The 17,709-nt window shown below is 42.1% G+C and overlaps 1 protein-coding gene across 2 annotated transcripts in view; it reads left to right on the forward strand.

Moving 5' to 3' along the window:
* The window catches only part of LATS2 (large tumor suppressor kinase 2), a 52,355-nt gene that overhangs the window by 26,572 nt on the left and 8,074 nt on the right, over positions 1 to 17,709 (forward strand). For both annotated transcript variants that reach the window (XM_075139939.1, XM_075139940.1), the window contains 2 exons: positions 10,485 to 10,617; positions 14,529 to 16,066. In XM_075139939.1, coding sequence (XP_074996040.1) covers positions 10,485 to 10,617; positions 14,529 to 16,066 — 1,671 coding nt within the window. The remainder of the gene's footprint in view (positions 1 to 10,484; positions 10,618 to 14,528; positions 16,067 to 17,709) is intronic.

The following is a 17,709-nucleotide window of genomic DNA, read 5'->3' on the forward strand; positions in this document are numbered from 1 at the left end:
GGAACTCATATGGATTCTTTGCTGAGTGCTGCAGTGTTTATTAATATTCTCAAATTAGCCTTTGTTGGCCAAATTTGCATGTTTCATTAGGCTGAGTCAGGCAAGGGCAGAAGTGGACTAAGGAGGAGTTAGTCTGGCTGAAATCTGCCCATTCTCTTGGGCGGGAAAACTTTCTGATTGCATTGGTGAAATGCAAGCACCTCTCCCGCTCTCCTGATGGTTTCAATACACCTTATGAAGAAGTGATAGGAAAATGCTTCCTGTTCTTCTTGTCTTTTCAAGCTGAATTCTGTCTTTAAATTGAGTTTCTGGATCCATTATTGCTTTCTGGATGTAAATCATACCAATCCAGAGGAAGGTTTCAAACGAAATGGTGACTATTCCTGCCCCATGTGTATCTTTCTCCTAGTCATAAAGGCTGTAACACCTGATATTGTCTGCTAATTGCTTTTAGCAAACCCTGCTACTCACTGCTGCTGCTGAAAGGATTCGCTGCTCTTTGCAGCAACTCAACTGCTTTACTGTTAGGATAAAGAAAGTAGAAGACAGGGAGATGGGAGGTGTTGCATTCAAGATTTTAGCAACTTGAACCAAAACACAGAGGATTTCCACTGGCTTGGACTTCTCTGCCCTGTACAAAGGATTTGATTTGGAGTACCAGATGGGTGACTTGTTCTTTGAGTCACAGTTGTAAGCCTTGGAGCTGGCCCAGTGTTGGGTTTGGTATGAAAGGGGGATGGCATATTTGGTAACACCTTTAGTTATTAAAAAATGTGAACAGGAACCTGGAAGGGATTTTCAGTGAACATTACGGGAAGATGATGATGCTTCTTGGTTTGGGACAACTCACTTGCTTATACTTGAATTTGTTTTCTAATTGCCCTCTGTTACCTTTTCTTCAGACTTCAAAAGCTATTGTAGGATGCTATGTTACCTTTGTCATATTAAAAGTATTGATGAATAGTGCCGTGGCTTGGCTTGGCTTGACTTGTGGGAACAGGAGAAACTTAAGCCTCACCGGTTAATGCAAGGCATATGGCTGAGGCACTGTGTGACAGAGTACAGTTCACCACAGTGGCTGCCAGTCAGGAGGGAGAGGAGTGAGCTGGAGCCGAGGCTGAACCTGCTACAGAGCGTGTCCAGAGGGTGGGAAGTTCCCTGTTCCTGTCACCAAAGTGAGGGGATTCGGGGAAGTGAAACAGCACCTTTGGAAAGGAGCTATATACTCACTTACATGTGTGTGCATGTGCATTCACACATGCATGAAGTAAGCAAAGCTTTTCTGTGCTGCTCTGTAACATAAACCTGCCAATGCAGTAATTTATAAATGCTGTTTATATAACATGATTTGGCCTCAGTATAAGATTTCTGAGTTAGCACATAATAGTGCTCCTGGTTTGAGTTCCCTCTGCTCCAGTGCTGAGGAAAGATTAGGAGAGATTTGTACAACTTTTTGTCTGTTGATGCACCCGCCATGGGTCATTTGGTTACACTGAACTCTAAATAGTTTAAATAGCTCTTCAATGAGCAGACTTGGAGAATAATGAGGAACAGTTATGGCTGTGAATACAAACGTTTGTTCTGTTTTAAATTAGAAATCCTTTTTAGAATAGGATTCTTCCCTTGTGTTTGTGTACGACTCAGTGCAGTGCAGAAGGCTTCGCGTGCCATCACAGTAGAAAGGATTTTGTGCAGCTAGAAGATCCCTCAAGCAGTGAAGACGTACAAGTACACGCTTTCCCCTCTCTTTTATTTTACCATTAATGCAAACCTGGCCTGTGAATTGTGATATATAGATAGTCCTGAAGTACTACATGTGTTCAAAACTGAATGCTCTACTCGCTCCTTACACCTCTGTTCTGATGTGGGATCTGAAGCAAAGTGTGTGTTTTCCAGAATGGGGACTTTTTGTGCTCAGGGAGATACTACTGCTGCCTATTACTGTTGGCCAAGTTTGATTGCTAAATCAGGAGCCTTTGCTCCTACAAAAGTTGGGGGAAAGAGTGGGTGCCTTCAGAAAGGGGTGCTAGAGCCTCTGAGCTAGGCAGCAAGTTACCACATATCTTGGGTGCCAACAGTGTCACTCTCTCCACTGAACAGCTAGGGAAACTAGGCTTCTACCACCAGCTCTTGAGCCACAGATGTGCTTTTTCCAAGGCCAGGGGGGACCGGAAGAACAGGCTCTTTGTCATTGCCCCTCAGGTCTATCCATTAAGCTGCCTCTGTGATGGGGGCTCTCTGCACTCTGCTCCCCGTCTTATGCCTGTGTCCTGATTGGGACAGAGCAGCTCAGCTCTGTTCTTGCTTCCCAGCCGGCTTGGAAGAAAAGAAAAAAAAAGTGGTATTCATGATGGCTTTTGATTATTCTCACTCCCTTTCCATTATTGTTGTTAATGCCATGGTCACTCTTTCCTTGCTTGTTTATAATTGTTCTTTCATGACACTTGAGCTTCATGCAGGGTGCAGGTTTGTTGCCTGGGGCAGGCCTCTTCCAGCTTCCTGCAGGCCTTCCCTTTCCAAGTCCTTTCCAGAGTGCCTGACATGCTTCCAGAAATGCTATAATAAATGTGTGTGTGTGCATATATATGTGTATAATGAAATTACTTGTCTTGTCTGACTGGTGACACAAATAAGAGCCTTACTTCTTAATGAAAAAAGGTGTCGTGTCGTTTTTAATACATTGCTTTCAAAGGGCTCACAGACTTACTTGAAATTAGATTAAGTTCAACAAAATCACATATACAAACATGCACACATGATGTAATATCTACATGCATGTCTGTATGTACGCACACATACTCTCTGGGACATTGACAGGAGTTGTCTGATTAAATGTTCTGACTGGATTTTCAAATTGACATTGCAGTGCATGTGCATTTTTTCTTTAAACAGACTGCATCTCTTGAATAGTGCAGCAGAGCTTCTTGAAGTGTTTACACGTGCTCTTTGTCTGGAGATGCCTTGTTATAAATACTCCCTTCATTTTACAAGCATTTGTTTGGAAATATGTTGAACAGCCATGCTTGGTTTATTTCCAAATATCTTAACTTTGGGACCTTGGATTGGCTTATAGCCTGAAATTCGCGTGTCTCCTTTTAATGCAAAGAGACGTATTTGAACAACTTGTGGAACACAAGGACTGTAGTGTAAAATGGCAGACATCCTCTGTGAAACACCCATGGCGAAACACAGTGTGTCTTAGAAGGAGCTGCGGTGGGGGAATGTACTATATGAGTTCAGTTAAAAGAACAAAAAAAACCCAAAAAAGTTATATGCTGCTGCTTGGTACAAATTGCATAGTGTTAAAAAAGTATTTTGATGTAACTAGTGCCTTTTGAGACATCTGCTAAGGGGCTATGTCATATTTCCAATTACTGTTCTCAGCTCTTGGTTTTTTCCTCCCTTGCCCTTTCCAAGTTGATAAAGGTGTTACGGTGGTTGTTCTTTGTAAGCACCCTGCTACTAAGTCTATAAAATATTTTTTTTCTCTTGGAGGAACTTAAATAGCTTTGACTAGTCATGAGCTTAAGGAAAAGCAGCTGGGAAGAAACAGTAGAGAAGTGTCATGATGGCCCTTCTATTTTTATTTTTTTGTCATACTTGTAAAAGAACTTTGTATTAGCTCTAGGGCTAGTAAAATACAAAAACTAAATTTCAAATGTTGGTTTCATTTGTCTGGTTCATTTGTTTGTTTTTTAATCGTCCAGAGCTGTTTTAAATCCGAAAAGATACTGGAAGTATTTTGAACAGCTATAATTCTGATCATCAAAAGATGCTTCTCAATCTCTAGTTACCTTTGGTTTATTTTGCCTCATTCCTTCCATAGCTACAGGAAATGTGCCATGTCCTGTGGCTTAGAGGATTAAGGTAATTTTATTTCAGCATTGGTTTGTGGTGGTAGCAATTCAAGGGTTTCTATCCTGGGATCCAGCAGAATTGACACTTTAGCCCTCCAGTATCTTTTTACCTACTACTCCAAGTTGAATATTTTGTGCTGGACTTAATTACCTTACTTTTATTTAATAATAAGTTGTCATACTGCCATAAACATAACAATAGCAGGGCTCCGTTGTACTGGATGCTGCGCAAACACAGAATAGTAAAGATACCTACCCTCTGTAGGTGACTGTCTAAATCAAGACTAAAAGAGTTCGAAGGCAAGCAGAATAAGCAGTGGCATAGCAGCGAATGTCATGTTAGTTTTATTTTTATTTGTTTTTCTTCTGATAGGATGTTTACCAGAGGATTGTATCATTTCCAAAATCCTCCCTCTATCTTTTGGGTATACTCCCTTTGTTAGTTCTTCAAATATCCCTTGGAAACGTTATATAAAAGCCTTCTGGTTAAAGTTGTTCCTTAGCTGTAATTCCCCATTCCTAATTTACAATTCAGTTATTTTTTTCATATGTTGATGTGATTTAACTTAGTCACCTATCTATATTCTTCTTCTGTCTGCCCCAACTTTATGTACCACAGGGTATCCCTTCTTCGTGCTTTTTCCATTAATAAGTCTGGTATTAAAAAAAAAAAAGGAAGGAAGCACTCTGACAGCGTGAAGTGGGAACACACAGTAGTGCAAAGCAGGGCTGGAGCATCTGACCAAAATAATGGATGACCTTAAGGGCTGGAGTGCTACCAGAACTGAAAATAAATTCAGGAGCACAAAGGGTAGAAATGCTGCAAGCAAGGACTAAAGCCCCAAACTCAAACTTCCTCTGCTGAAATCAACAAAGAAAAGGAATGACTTTACCACAGGGATAACTTTTCCACCACTGTTTGCATGTTATCAAGAATGGTGTGTGCAGCTTTTATCAAAACCTTATCCCAGTCAGATCTTTCTTGGTACGGAGATGGGCTACTACAGCGGTACAGAGAATGAAGAGCTTGTTTTACAAGAGAAAACTCAAGGAGTGTGGTTTGTTTAGCCCAGGAGGCCAAGCTGCAAGCATCCCTTAGGATGAAGGGGGCTCGCTCTCTGTAGATAACAGCAGAGCTGCTGAAGTTAAAAGACAATTGAAACTAAAGGCAGAGGGCATAAACTGGCCCTGTGTAATTTAGGCTGAAAGTAAGAGGGAGGTTTATCACCGCCAAAGCAGTGTAGCTTTGGAGGAGCTTTGTAACAGGAGCAGTGGGGGCAGAAAACTCTTAACTAGCCTTGGGGTAGATCTCCGTTAGTTTCTGAATGGGTTATGTGGTTTATGAATGGACTAAGTGATCCTGCGGCAAACAAGTGGGCACTCGGTAGGTCTCAGCCAGTGCTGATTTCCTCCTGCTTTTTTGATACACTAAAACTGAAGAGCACTAATGATTCTCAGGATAGCTTCTTAATTATGTGGCTAGAATATTTTAATCAGGGTTATAGATAGGCATGGGAATTTGCGGGCAAAATTTTGCCCCTGGTGTTAGCAACCTGAAAACAGGCAAAACAAAAGTAGAGTACAAAATTGGATGAAGCGTCCAACTAGAGAATAATTACAGATAGAGAATGTTACAAAATAAGGTTCTCTGTTCTGTGGGGCTGCAGAAATCCTGACAGAGCATATTGTACGCAGTTTCCTGAATTTCTTAGGTTTTGCATGTTTAAAATCATGAATGAAAATTCCTACAATGGTGGGCTATCGCAGAAAGGTTCGTAATCAATTCTGGATCATCTCTTCTGGCATGAGCTTTAGTTTTTTCCCTTCTGCAGGGAACCTGTATCTGTTTCCTGCATCTGTCGCCCATCCTTCTTTGTGAATGGAAAGCAAGTAATTAATTTTTGTTGTTGTTAGCAAGTAATTACCCTTGCCAAATCTTGGAGGACCTATTGTCTCCTTCAGACACAATGTTCTTGGGAAAAAGTCTTACTTATTGTAACCTCTTGTGCAATCTTCACTTGGATGATAAATACATCTTGGCAACAAGGAGCTTTCTGAATGAAGAATGTTGCTGGACAACCCTGTAGTACAGCAAGAACGCAGGCCTCCGCCAATGCTGGTGGAGTACAGCCAGGCGGGAGGGTAAAATGGGGAAAGCCTTTCACATTGCCTCCAGAGCACAGAGTGAGATGAAGTCTGTATATGCACACATCCAAATATCTGTTTACCATCAAACAAGGATTTTCCCTGATGAGCATCTGAGCTCAAAGGTGGCCTTCCTTCTAGCAAAATCATGAAATCTCTTGGAAAGTTGCCTTCTACCAGCGCGAGACTGGGGAAGTGGCAGAGAGCATGTTGACCGTGCAGCTGTCTGGTTTGGGTAGCCCACTGTAGGAACTAGCTGGGAAACACCCTCCTCCCCATTTTTCTCTGTGAACCCACAAATTTGGGATCTTGCAGAGTTGCTTCAATCTGCTTCGTGGTTCATGGCCTGACTTTGGTTTTTCATTAGATCTGTCCAGAACCACAGCTGACCACTGAAACGTCATTTTAATATTGCAGCTGTAACATTAATTACAAAATTATTAGAGTTAATTGTAAAAGCACATTTTCCCCTTGCAGCTTTTCACATTTGCTTTTTCTGGTTTATTTTTTCACCAACAGCTAGTGATGTCTGGAAGCAAAAAGGTGCATAAAAGCCCTGTATGGAGAGATTGAATCCTCTGAAGGGAATACACAGAATGCAAAGAATGAGTCGGGGCCAGGACCACTCTGTTCCCTTGTGGTTTATGTGCGTGCTGCCAGTGGCTTGTGTTTCTCCTTGCAGCCTGACAGCTGGCTGTGGGGTTAGCAGAATGCAGCCAGCAGCCAGATTTCCAAACCATACCGCGGCTGACAGCGTTTGGCCTGGTGAGAAGGAAACGATCTGAAGCGGAGGGCCTGATGCAGTGTACCCTGCAGTTAATGGAAATCTTTGTTGACCTCAGTGGGAGCTGGATTTGATCCCGTACCTGCCTGAATGTTCTGGTGTTGGATACAGCTCCGAGTGGATTTTTTTTTTCACATCTCATTTCTGGTCTTTTTTTCCTTCTCTTTCTAAAACGTACTTACCTTAGAGTGGCATAAAATCAAGACAGCTCTATCTTTGTCAGTGTAGCTGTGCACTTTTGTCCTTGCCCAGTGTCTGTCCTCTTGTTTCCTCAGCCCTTCTACTGTCTACAGTATCAGTTTGCAAGATTTTGGCATTGATTTCTCTCCTTCTTGAGCCATTCTGCTGCTTCTCACAAACACACTCCGTCTCACATAAGCCTCTGCTCTCCAACAAGTGTAAGTACTGACACTGCTTAATCCATCTTCTGCCCTTCTTCCCATCCTTCAAAACAGTCCTTATATTGATTTCCAGCAAATGCAGCCCAGGCTCTGGCCCCTGTCGCCAGCGGGGAGCCAGCTTCCCCTTCAGCAGGCTCCTGGAGGCCAGCCCTTTGCTGCCTCGCTCAGCAGAGCTCATCAATGCGTTGCATATAGGAAGGAGAGGGCCACCATGCCCCATTAGCCGACAGCTGCCTCAGCCATACATCAGCTTGTCCCCCATCCCTAATGAAAAGGTGCTGGAATGAGGGGAGCCCTCTTCATGTGGCTGCCAGAGAGGAGAGAGCTGTGGGCATGGAGGATGGTAATGGGAAAAACAACACAGAGGAGGCCAAAGGCCAGCTATAACAGTGCTGGAGCCTCTTGTAGCCTTCCACTCTCCTGGGGTATCGCATGCCCCCAGAGGGATTTGTCTCCTGGGTGGAGAATTATGATTATACGTGATCTGCTTCTGAGAAAAACCCCTTTCCTTTTGTATGTGGAATGGTTTTTTTTTTTTTGGTTGCTCTCCATTTGCTTGGAGATGATGTGAGGCTTTTGTGAACCAGCATCAGAAACTGGGGCTATTGGTGTCTCATGATAGCTACAGGGGAAAGGGCCAAAGCTATGGGATGGTGTACAGGGGAATCACAGGTGTTCTTTTGAACCACAAAAAAACTTACTTCATTTTTTCCAGCAGTAATGTGAATGCTAAGCAAACAGGGTATGTAATTAGGAAACACTTTGGAGGGTGGGAGCTGACCTAATGAAAGATGAGAGGCAGTGAGCTGGAGCACAGGGCAGCTGCTGCACTGGGGGCTTGCGAGCGTGAGATTGAGTGACACATCTGCAAGCTCTTGCTGGCCCTCTTTGGTTATCGTATAGTCCACAGTGAAATGTATTGGGCTATTCCCCTTCCATTATTCCTACTGAAGGTTAAATATGAATCCCCTAACATATCTGCTGAAGGTAGAATATGCAGCTTCAAATTGACCAGTGTCACTTTTACTCTGCTTTTCTGACATAGGCAATGGCAAAAGAGGAGAAAGTAGTGCCATGGTATGGGGGGGGGGGGGGGGAAGAATTGTTTTCAGAGATGATATCACTATGCTGGTGATAAAAAACTAACCTGTTTTAGCCCCTTTGAATTGCATACAGCTAACACAGCTAAGAGAGGGAGAAGTAGATTATATGGGCTGTTCTATTAATCATTAAGATAATTGCTTACCAAGCATTTATTCTCTTGGTACCCCATTGCAGACAAAACCAAAAAAAACCCAACATCCAAGCCAGCCCACAGATCGTTCAGTCTTGCGTATTGAGCACATTTGATTTAGGAAACTTTAAGACTTGTGATCTAAGGCTAGATCCAGCTGGTGTAAATGGGCAGAGTGTGTTAGCAGCCCTGTGGAACTGGGCTGTAAAGCCCAGAGTCCCTGGATGATGAGAATGCTGAGCACCAGGATGCGAATTTGCTAATACTTTAGAAATGTATCCAGAAGAAGAAAAAAGAAAGAAAGAAAGAGAGGAAAAAACATTGTGGGAAATTCTTTCCTTCATACATAATAGTTTTCTGTTGATTTAAAATTGCCCTTAGTAATGTGTTGATGCCAGTGAAATATTTCAGCTATAGGAAATGTGAAACCAACTACTGCCTTTCTATGAATTATGAGTCATAAATTGTATGAAAAATATTCAAACTTGTTATAGCTATTCCCCAAGCAGAACCTCTGAGTAATGGAGAAAATGCTGCCATTTTGGGGGGAGTAGGAGGGGACTGAGCTAAGCGAAGCAAAATGCCAAGTGCCAGTGTGTGGCTCTGTGCTAAGTGTGAATTAGTGTCATCTGAGATGATCCTCCCTTGCTAAGTAAACAGTTAGTATGTTACACGTACTTGCAGTTCAGTCGAGCAAAGTTGCTCTTTGCTCCAGATGATACAGGAAAGGGACATACATGTTGAGGTTACCTGACTGCTAGCCAGTGCGCAGAACTGCCGTGTGGGAGGGCGGTGCGCTTGTGCCAACCCAGCCATCACATCTGCAGTTGGGAAGCCAAACCAAGAAGGCACAAACTCCACCTGATTCAGCGCTCAGTGGGCAGGGTGTGACGGCAGAATTCTAAAAATGGCACTACAGTGGCAAGATAACAGGATACTGACATTTGCAGGCAAGTCCTTGATGGTGACATTAATTTCATCCAACTTTAACCATCTAAGAGCTATGAGTCTAGTTCAAATTAGTCTTCTAATCTTCTGTCACCAAAGGTTAGTTTATCTCCTGTTATATCTATTTTATTAATTGCCTTTTGGAGGTGATTGTAGAAAGGTTCTCAGCAACTACTTTTGACTAAGTAACTTTTTGATCACTGAAGTTCAGTGATGTGAATTCAACATTAAAGCTCTGGCTTTCAGTCTCTCCATCATTTCAGAAAAGACCTTTGCAGCCTTGCAAGGATTTGTGAATTTTGCTTTGTAACCAGAGGCTAGAGTCATTGTATATATACCTGAGCTGTAAGTAAATGTATAAACAAACTCCAGAAGGATGTGACTTGCTGGCTTTAGAGCAGGGGACACTAACCATGGCTGGGTTGGAGTAGTTTAACTACAGTATTCATATTTACCCCAGTTTTAGTTTTCAGGTTGTGTGTCTGGCACCCATATTAACTTCTCAGTGATGGATGTGTGCCCAATAAAATACAGCTAAAAAGACTAACAATGTGAAATGCAGTTGGTGTGCTAGTCATTTTCCAAACAGATAGTGAATGATGTCCCAGCTGTACTGAAAAGAGCAATCTTTCTTCCCCATTGACTCTAGTGGGGCCAGGATTTGCTCAGCAGAAATCAGTCACTGCCTAATTAGCTTCTTGTGGCATCTGAGAAAGCTTAAAGCTTTTACTGTGTTCAGGTGTGACTAAGGGACATGCTCTCAAAAGCTAAATATTTCATTCTATTTCATCCTATGTCAAACTATGCTGCCTTTTCCAGATTTGACTCAAAGTTTATTTTAAGGAATCTTAAAGTACACATTTCAATTTGATGCTTCTTTAATTGCCAGAGTTTGGGTAGGTTGTGTTTTTTCTTATTTTCTTCTTTTAAGTTTTGAGTTGTATAAGGCACGCAAATGTTTTCAAAATATGAGTCCATTTGGCTTCAGGCAGCTGTGATCTGCTGTGAATTATAAAATGTTTCTATAAATGTAAGAACACTTACTGCTTTCTAGCCTGCAGTACAGTGCTTGGGTTTTGTCTCAATGTGATTCAAGTCTTGTTTGCTTTGTACAGGAGATGGCTGTCCGAGCACTGAAGCAGACGGGTAGCAGAAGTATTGAAGCGGCTCTGGAGTATATCAGTAAGATGAGCTACTTGGATCCCAGAAATGAACAGATAGTACGTGTAATTAAGCAGACCTCACCAGGTGAGCATGAACTTTTTTAAAAATTGTGTTCCTCTTTCTTGCAAGAAGCTATTTTTTAAAGTAGAGTCATTGCTGGTGAGAAGTAGTGGATTGGCAGTATTCAACAGTACTCTTGTAGGAGACACTGATGTGAACATGGCCCTGCAAGGTGAGCTGGGCTGGAAGCTGAACACAACTCACTTGCTTTGCAAGAGCACATTTGTAGTCCATCTTCTCAAACACAAAGCTATTTATCCTTCAGTGCAAATCACCTCAATCATCTCAAGTTTACTGCTAAGTAAAAGCTTGCACGTAAGTAATTGCTATGGAGTTGTGAGATAGCTCACTTCCCAGGAATTCATTCAGTGTACTTGTAAGTACACTGCAGAAATAGCTTGGGCCGAGATAACAGAAGCTTTTCAACTCATCCCTGCTAGTCTACTTCAGTTCTGTTTCATGTAAATTAGCAAATGGGAGGATTTGGGCCCTGCATTATTCCTCATCAGCAAACATCAGACCACAGCTGACAAAAGGCCTTGCAAGATTTTTTTTCTATTCAGGTATTAGCACTTACAGCAGTGCAGAATGCTTTTGATCTGTGGTCAGGATACACTCTAGTTTGGACAGAGTTTGTCGCTTTTATCTTCTATCAGATTCAAAAATTGGCCAAGCAGAGAAATAACCATCCTCTGACTGGCTGAACCTGTGTAATCACGTTACATGCTGCGGAGGGGTTAGAGGTGAAGGGTTGAGCGGATTGGAGAGCTGTTGTCAGAGGCCTGTTCTGTTGGACAAGGAACTTCTCTTGTGTCAGTGGCAACATTTAGACTTAAAAGGTCTTGTCTGTGTTGGACGAGTTGAAGCTAACAAATCTGTTCAATCTGATTACAGTAGAACAGACCTCTAAGTGTGGTCATAAGTTGAATTTACTGAGTGCAAGTGATTTCCACATGACAAATTTCTCTTCTTGGCCACCTCAGCAGCACCTTCCTTCTTGCCTCTTGATGAAATTTAAGGTCTTTGTTGGGAAGGGTGTTAAATTTGGCATAGTTGTTAGAGAGGCACGTCCAGAGATGAGGAAAGCTGAGGAAGAGAAAACCCATTCAGTTTACAGAGAGAAATCCCTGGACTGGAAGGAGTTCTTCATTAAAGCCACTTCTTTCCTGGGGGACCCTGAGGGTAGCCATGTACAGGGAAGACTGAAACGGGGAAGGACCTCATTTTCCAGGTGGTCACTCTCAGGAATAGAATTTCAGATGTGGTAGGAAAGGGTGATAGTTTTGTGTAAGGAGCAGCTCAGCTGCCGTTTCTATCAGTCTTAGACTTCTTGTTTTATTATTTGGGGAAATTCTGGAAAATCCTAAGATGACATTTCCGAGAGTGTTACCCTGCAGTGTGACACCTGACAGACAAAGTAGTACTGGCCAGTTTGCTATATGGAGAGCTCTGTCCTAATACATGCACAAATGTGGTCTCAACTGGGCCTTAAGGAGAATTTAAAATAACTTCGACAGAATTACTGAACTGTATTTTGCTTTATATTATAAAGGCTTTATTCCTTAAAGTGAAAGAACACACCCAGTCCTAAAGAGCAAACATTTCCTCTGAAAGTGTTGAAACATCTTTCTAGGCTAACATTTTAATTACTCAGTTGTCTTTCATTTCCATTTGTTTTTGCTTTCTTAACATTCCGATGCATGCAGCTGTTTTGAATACTTAACCTTTCGAGCTGAAGATCCACCTTTGCTTTTAGGATACATAGAATGCAAAACTTAAATGTCACGCAATTGGTGTTTGCCTGCCTGAGGTGCCACAAAATCATATTGATTTGTTTGGTATGGTATTGTTTGTGCTGGGATAGCATAGGTCTCCTCTAGTTCATTAGGAAGCCTGTAATGCTACTTGGGAACTTTTCATGTGCAGTGTGAGAATTTAAATCTTCTTGTTTTGAATTCCATATATTGGTGTATGGAAATAGATTTATATAGATAATTCAAATTATTCATTTTTGTCCTGCTTTAACTTCAGTTGAAAAGCTAAGAAGAGTTTCAGCATACTGGCAAGACTCGAATAAAACTTACCAGATATTACTGTGCGACAGAGAGTTATGTATAAAAACAGATGATCCCATGAGTATAGTTGATTAATCTCAAGAATACACTCTGATCTAAAACCTTCACAGGCAAGAGATAGTCATAACAGTTACCGTGTTGGATAGGAATGTGTGGGGAAAAAAAAAATCATCTGCAACTACCACGGTTGGTATCTTCACAAATCCAAATATTCCTCTGTCAGACCAGAACAGGCTTGGTATACAAATCTAGGAAGTGGACATCATATCTCTCTTGACATCAGCAAGATTCCTTGCATAGCTGAAGTATGTGTTCCAAAGGAAGACAATTATTGCTGCTACTTTCCTTCACGGCCTCTGATAGGGAAGAACAAAGTCAGTTTGCCCCTGAGGCTCAGCATGAATCTTACTGACAGAGATGACAGTCATGGTCTTATGGTTGCCTCCTACCTCCAGGCCAGAGTAGCCACTTCTTGGGATGCTTTGGATTGCCACATCCTCATCAGTGCATCTCACTGTGTCCCAACAGATGAGCTGTCAGGGAGTGCTGTTATAAGTACAACCTCGGTAAGCACGGCCTAGTGTTATCGTAGGAAAAAGAGCTGCCGATTATAGATTTCACTTTAAAGAACGCTAATTATTTGTCCAACTTGATTCCATTTCAAAACATTTCATTGTGTATGGAAGTGTCATTTAGTGTGGCAGCCTTTTCAGCATGCAGAGATGGTGCATAGACCTTAATAATGTGCACGTCCTTGTGTGTCTGTATATAGCAGGTCTTGTGTGTCAAGGCGAGGAGTCAACAGCTATTCTTAGGTGTGCAGCATCTGGCCCAGCTGGGACACGCTGTAATGCAAATAATCGGAAAAGCTTGCAGTCCAGTGTTCAAGCCTGTTAGCTCAATATGACTATTCTTGCAGATCTTGTGAAGTCAAAATTTTAAAAGGAAATCGTTCAGGCATAAATGGGCCAAGTCCTGTAATTTGTGAAAGCTAAAGAACCAGAAGAGGAACAAAAAAATAGCAACAGCAGAGAGTCTCCTGTTGTCTTTTTAGCACAGCCAGTGCTTTACACACCTGCAATTTCTCCTCAGATCAAAGAACTGATGAAAAGTGCCATTAACGCTTCCAGTGTAGGAATGCTGCTATCTTGTCTCTGCACATTTGTCAAGCTAAGATTAACATGTTGACACCCTGAAAGATTTGCCTTCCAAACAGATGGAAGATGAGTAATATGAGGGGATACTCTGTGTCCAACACATTGCCTTTGTTGTAAATGAAGGAGAGGGAAACAGGGATTTTTGAGAACGATGGAACAGGGAGATGTAAACAGATCCCCAGCTTGAGCAATGAGTTCACTGTACAGAAGATGTGGACTATGTGCTGACCTAGTAGCTTATAGTAATGTTGACTTTTAAGTTGTATTGACAGTCCTTCCAGGAGCTTTTTTTCTCCTGTTGGTGCTGTACTTAACCCCCTGCTCTGTAGCTCCCTCCTGTCTGTGAGTACTGACTGGTAACACTGGTCCAGCTTTAAAAACCAGGCTGTAGTGTAATCTGATGATTTCATAGTTAAGGAATTTGTGCTTCTATTTTCATGATGTGATAGGACTCCCTGATGATTCCTGGCATGAGCAGTGTTGTGGGCCAGTAGCTCGTTATCAGTAGTAATACTTGGCACCTATAACTTTAAGTGTTCAGAGTGCTTAATTTAGATTTTGGAAGGTGTTTTTATAACATACACTCCCTATGCAGTGTGCGTGCGTGTATGTGTATGTCTGTATCTATAGGTGGATGAGTAATGCAAAGTAATTGGTTCACCTGAATTGTTTCCTAACATTCTTTTGTGTTCTTTTTATAAAGGAAAGGGTATTGTGCCAAATAATGTAACCCGCAGGCCAAGCTTCGAAGGATCAAACGAATCTTTTCCATCCTACCATCAAATCAGTAATGCAGCCTATGAAGGGACAGGCTTTGGAGCAGAAGGTGCAAATATGCTTACTGAAGTTCCAAGGCCATACATGGATTATTTAATCTCTACTTCGCAGCCTACAGCTATGAATGCTCCTGTACAGCGACCCTCTGGAGTAGGCACTCACAGCACACCAACAAGCCATCAGCAGAAAACATACCCTGCAAATATTGAGTCTTCTGTGATTAATTACCCAGTGGCTAATCACAGCAGTCAAGCTTTGCAGCTGCAGGCATCCCATGGCTCCAACAGCCAACATTACAGTAGGCAGCACATGATGGTGCAGGGGGAACCTATGGGGTATGGTGTTCAGCGGAGTCCATCCTTCCAAAACAAGATGCAGCAGGAGGGAGGATACACCAGTCTCCCAAATAAAGGGGCAGTTGTTCAGAATAATTCTGGTCATGCATTTCAGCAGGCACCGGCAAGCCTGTATATATCACATTCTCATCACAAACAGACAAGTCCTTCTTCTCATCAAATGCATGTGATATCCAGAGGTCCAGCCTTTGCTAATGATTTTTCAGACAGTCCACCACAAAATCTATTAACTCCGTCTAGAAATAGCCTAAACATGGACCTCTATGACATGAATAATCCTCAAGTTCAGCAGTGGCAGGCAGCAACACCGTCACGCCGAGATTCTTTACAAAATCCAGGCATAGAAACATCTCCACGGCAACATGTATCCTTCAGACCCGATGCCACAGTGCCGAGCAGAACAAACTCCTTTAACAACCACCAGCAACAGCCACAAGTGACAGTGTCTATAAGACAGGTTCCTCCAGGAAAACCTGATCCTTCAATTACGTCTCCAAATACAATCACAGCAGTCACATCTGCTCATATTCTCCAGCCAGTGAAGAGCATGCGAGTGATGAGACCTGAGCCTCAGACTGCAGTGGGTCCTTCCCATCCTGGTTGGTTACCTGCGCAGGCACCAGCTGTGGATGGCTTGGAGATTATTGAGCAGCATGTGCCACCTGTTGGAGCAGCTAATGCCTATCAACTAGATGTGGATTACGGTAACCAGGAACTGCGGTGTCCACCACCACCATATCCCAAGCATTTGTTACTTCCTGGTAGCTCTGAGCAATTTGATATCAACTGCTTATGCATGGGCGTAGAGCAGACCCTCCGTGTAGTCCCCAATTCAACGTGCAATAAGGCTGAGGAGAACAGTGAGCGAAATGATAAAAGCAGCAAGAACACTAAATCTGAAAAACCAAGCAAGGATAAAAAGCAGATTCAGACGTCTCCAGTGCCTGTGCGAAAAAATGGCAAAGATGAGGAAAAGCGAGAATCCCGAATAAAGAGCTACTCACCTTTTGCCTTCAAGTTCTACATGGAGCAACATGTAGAAAATGTCATAAAGACCTACCAGCAAAAAATTAATAGAAGATTACAATTGGAGCAAGAAATGGCTAAAGTAATTCTCCTTGTCTTGTTATAATAAAAGCTAATGGGGTCAAATCGATTATTACTATTTTTAATCAGACAAAAAGTCTGTAAAAGCAGACTTCACTGGAGTAGTAGGTATCCCACACCTCCCTATACCAGACTATTTTCACTTGGAAGCATAGATGCAGGTCTGGGAGGCTGTTTGAAAAACCTGAGATGTGAAATAATATATCTTCATACCAGAAAAGTAAAATGAAGCAAAACCCCCCATAGTAGGAAAGTATTAGGTTTGCTTAGGCAAGAACTCGGAAGCCAGGTTTGAGGCTGAGGTAACTGGCAATACTTTGGCAGCTCTTGCAAAACTCTGAAAAAGGTTTTCTCTTTGCTCCAGTTCTGGAGTTGCCTCCCTGTTCCATGATAGCCACTCATTCACCAAAGCCACGGTTCAACCTGGCAGTATATTCACTGTGCCATGTTTTCAGATGAGTATGTAATACTTGACTAGAAGTTGTCTGTTGAACACATGTAAGTAATAATATCGTGCAAGTAATCATATCTTGGCCAGCTTGAACTGATCTTGGGACCCTGGCTGGAACTTGTTCTAGAAGCAGGTCTCAGGGAGGTGCACTTTTTGAGTGAGAGTGCTTCTTTCATGCCTAATTGTATCTCTCAAACCTAAGCTGATTCACTGGTTGGGGTGCTTAAAACAAAGCTGCCAAGTTCTGATGGTTGCTCTGGCAATTTTTTTAATTTTTAAATGTGGAAGAGGTTTTTTTCCCTAGGCATGACTAGAATATGACTAGTCTACTTCTGTGTTTAAGGGTAAACTCTAAGGAAAGCTATTATTAACGCATAATGGATAATAATTAACTACCCAATCTTCCCTAGCACAGTCAATTTCCAGAGTCAATTAATTTGATGCTCGCATTGCTGCAGAAAACTCAGCAGTTTGTTTGTTGAGGTTAAAATTAAACGAATATGCTTCTAAAATCTTCTGAAAGGTCGTCATTTTAGTGACAGTTAATAGTTTGTCCTCACTGCAAGTACAGTTTGTGTTGTATTGCTTGGATTTTTCCAAGTGAATATTTTTCCTGAGATTGAGATAGGGAATGTTCTCTAGAGAAGTAAAACAGCAGCTAATTGCGTTAGTTCTCCTCTTCTGACTCTTCAGTTTTCCCTCACTTCATAACTCAGAGATAATTCAGCTATAAACAAAAACAACTCCTTCCCCTAGCAACCTCATCACTGGCTGGAATAATACACTAAGGAGATTTTGGCTATCTGAATATCGCATTATTCTAGAATTAACCAAGAACACAACACAGTAATTATTTTACCTTAAAACAGTAAACACTTCCTTTATTATGGATTGATGTACTTGCCTTACATTTTAAAAACAGTATTACTTGTTTTGATTTGGCTGTTGCCTTCAGTCTGAAAATTCATCCTACCTGTTCTGCAAGTTCCTGCAGACCTCCTCCATCCTTTATTCATACAGATTTCATTTTTATACCGTGGGGATCTCACTGCACAGTCTGGCTGCCCACATTCATCTTTAAAGACCTAGACTACAGCTGTTAAATTAAATCAATCTAAGCAGCAGCCCTGTGGGCGTATGCTTGGGTCTCTAGCCTGCTAATCAGTCAGCTTCAACTCCTTCCACCCTCCTCC

This window comes from Calonectris borealis, chromosome 1, assembly GCF_964195595.1.
Source record: "Calonectris borealis chromosome 1, bCalBor7.hap1.2, whole genome shotgun sequence".
NCBI lineage: Eukaryota > Metazoa > Chordata > Aves > Procellariiformes > Procellariidae > Calonectris > Calonectris borealis.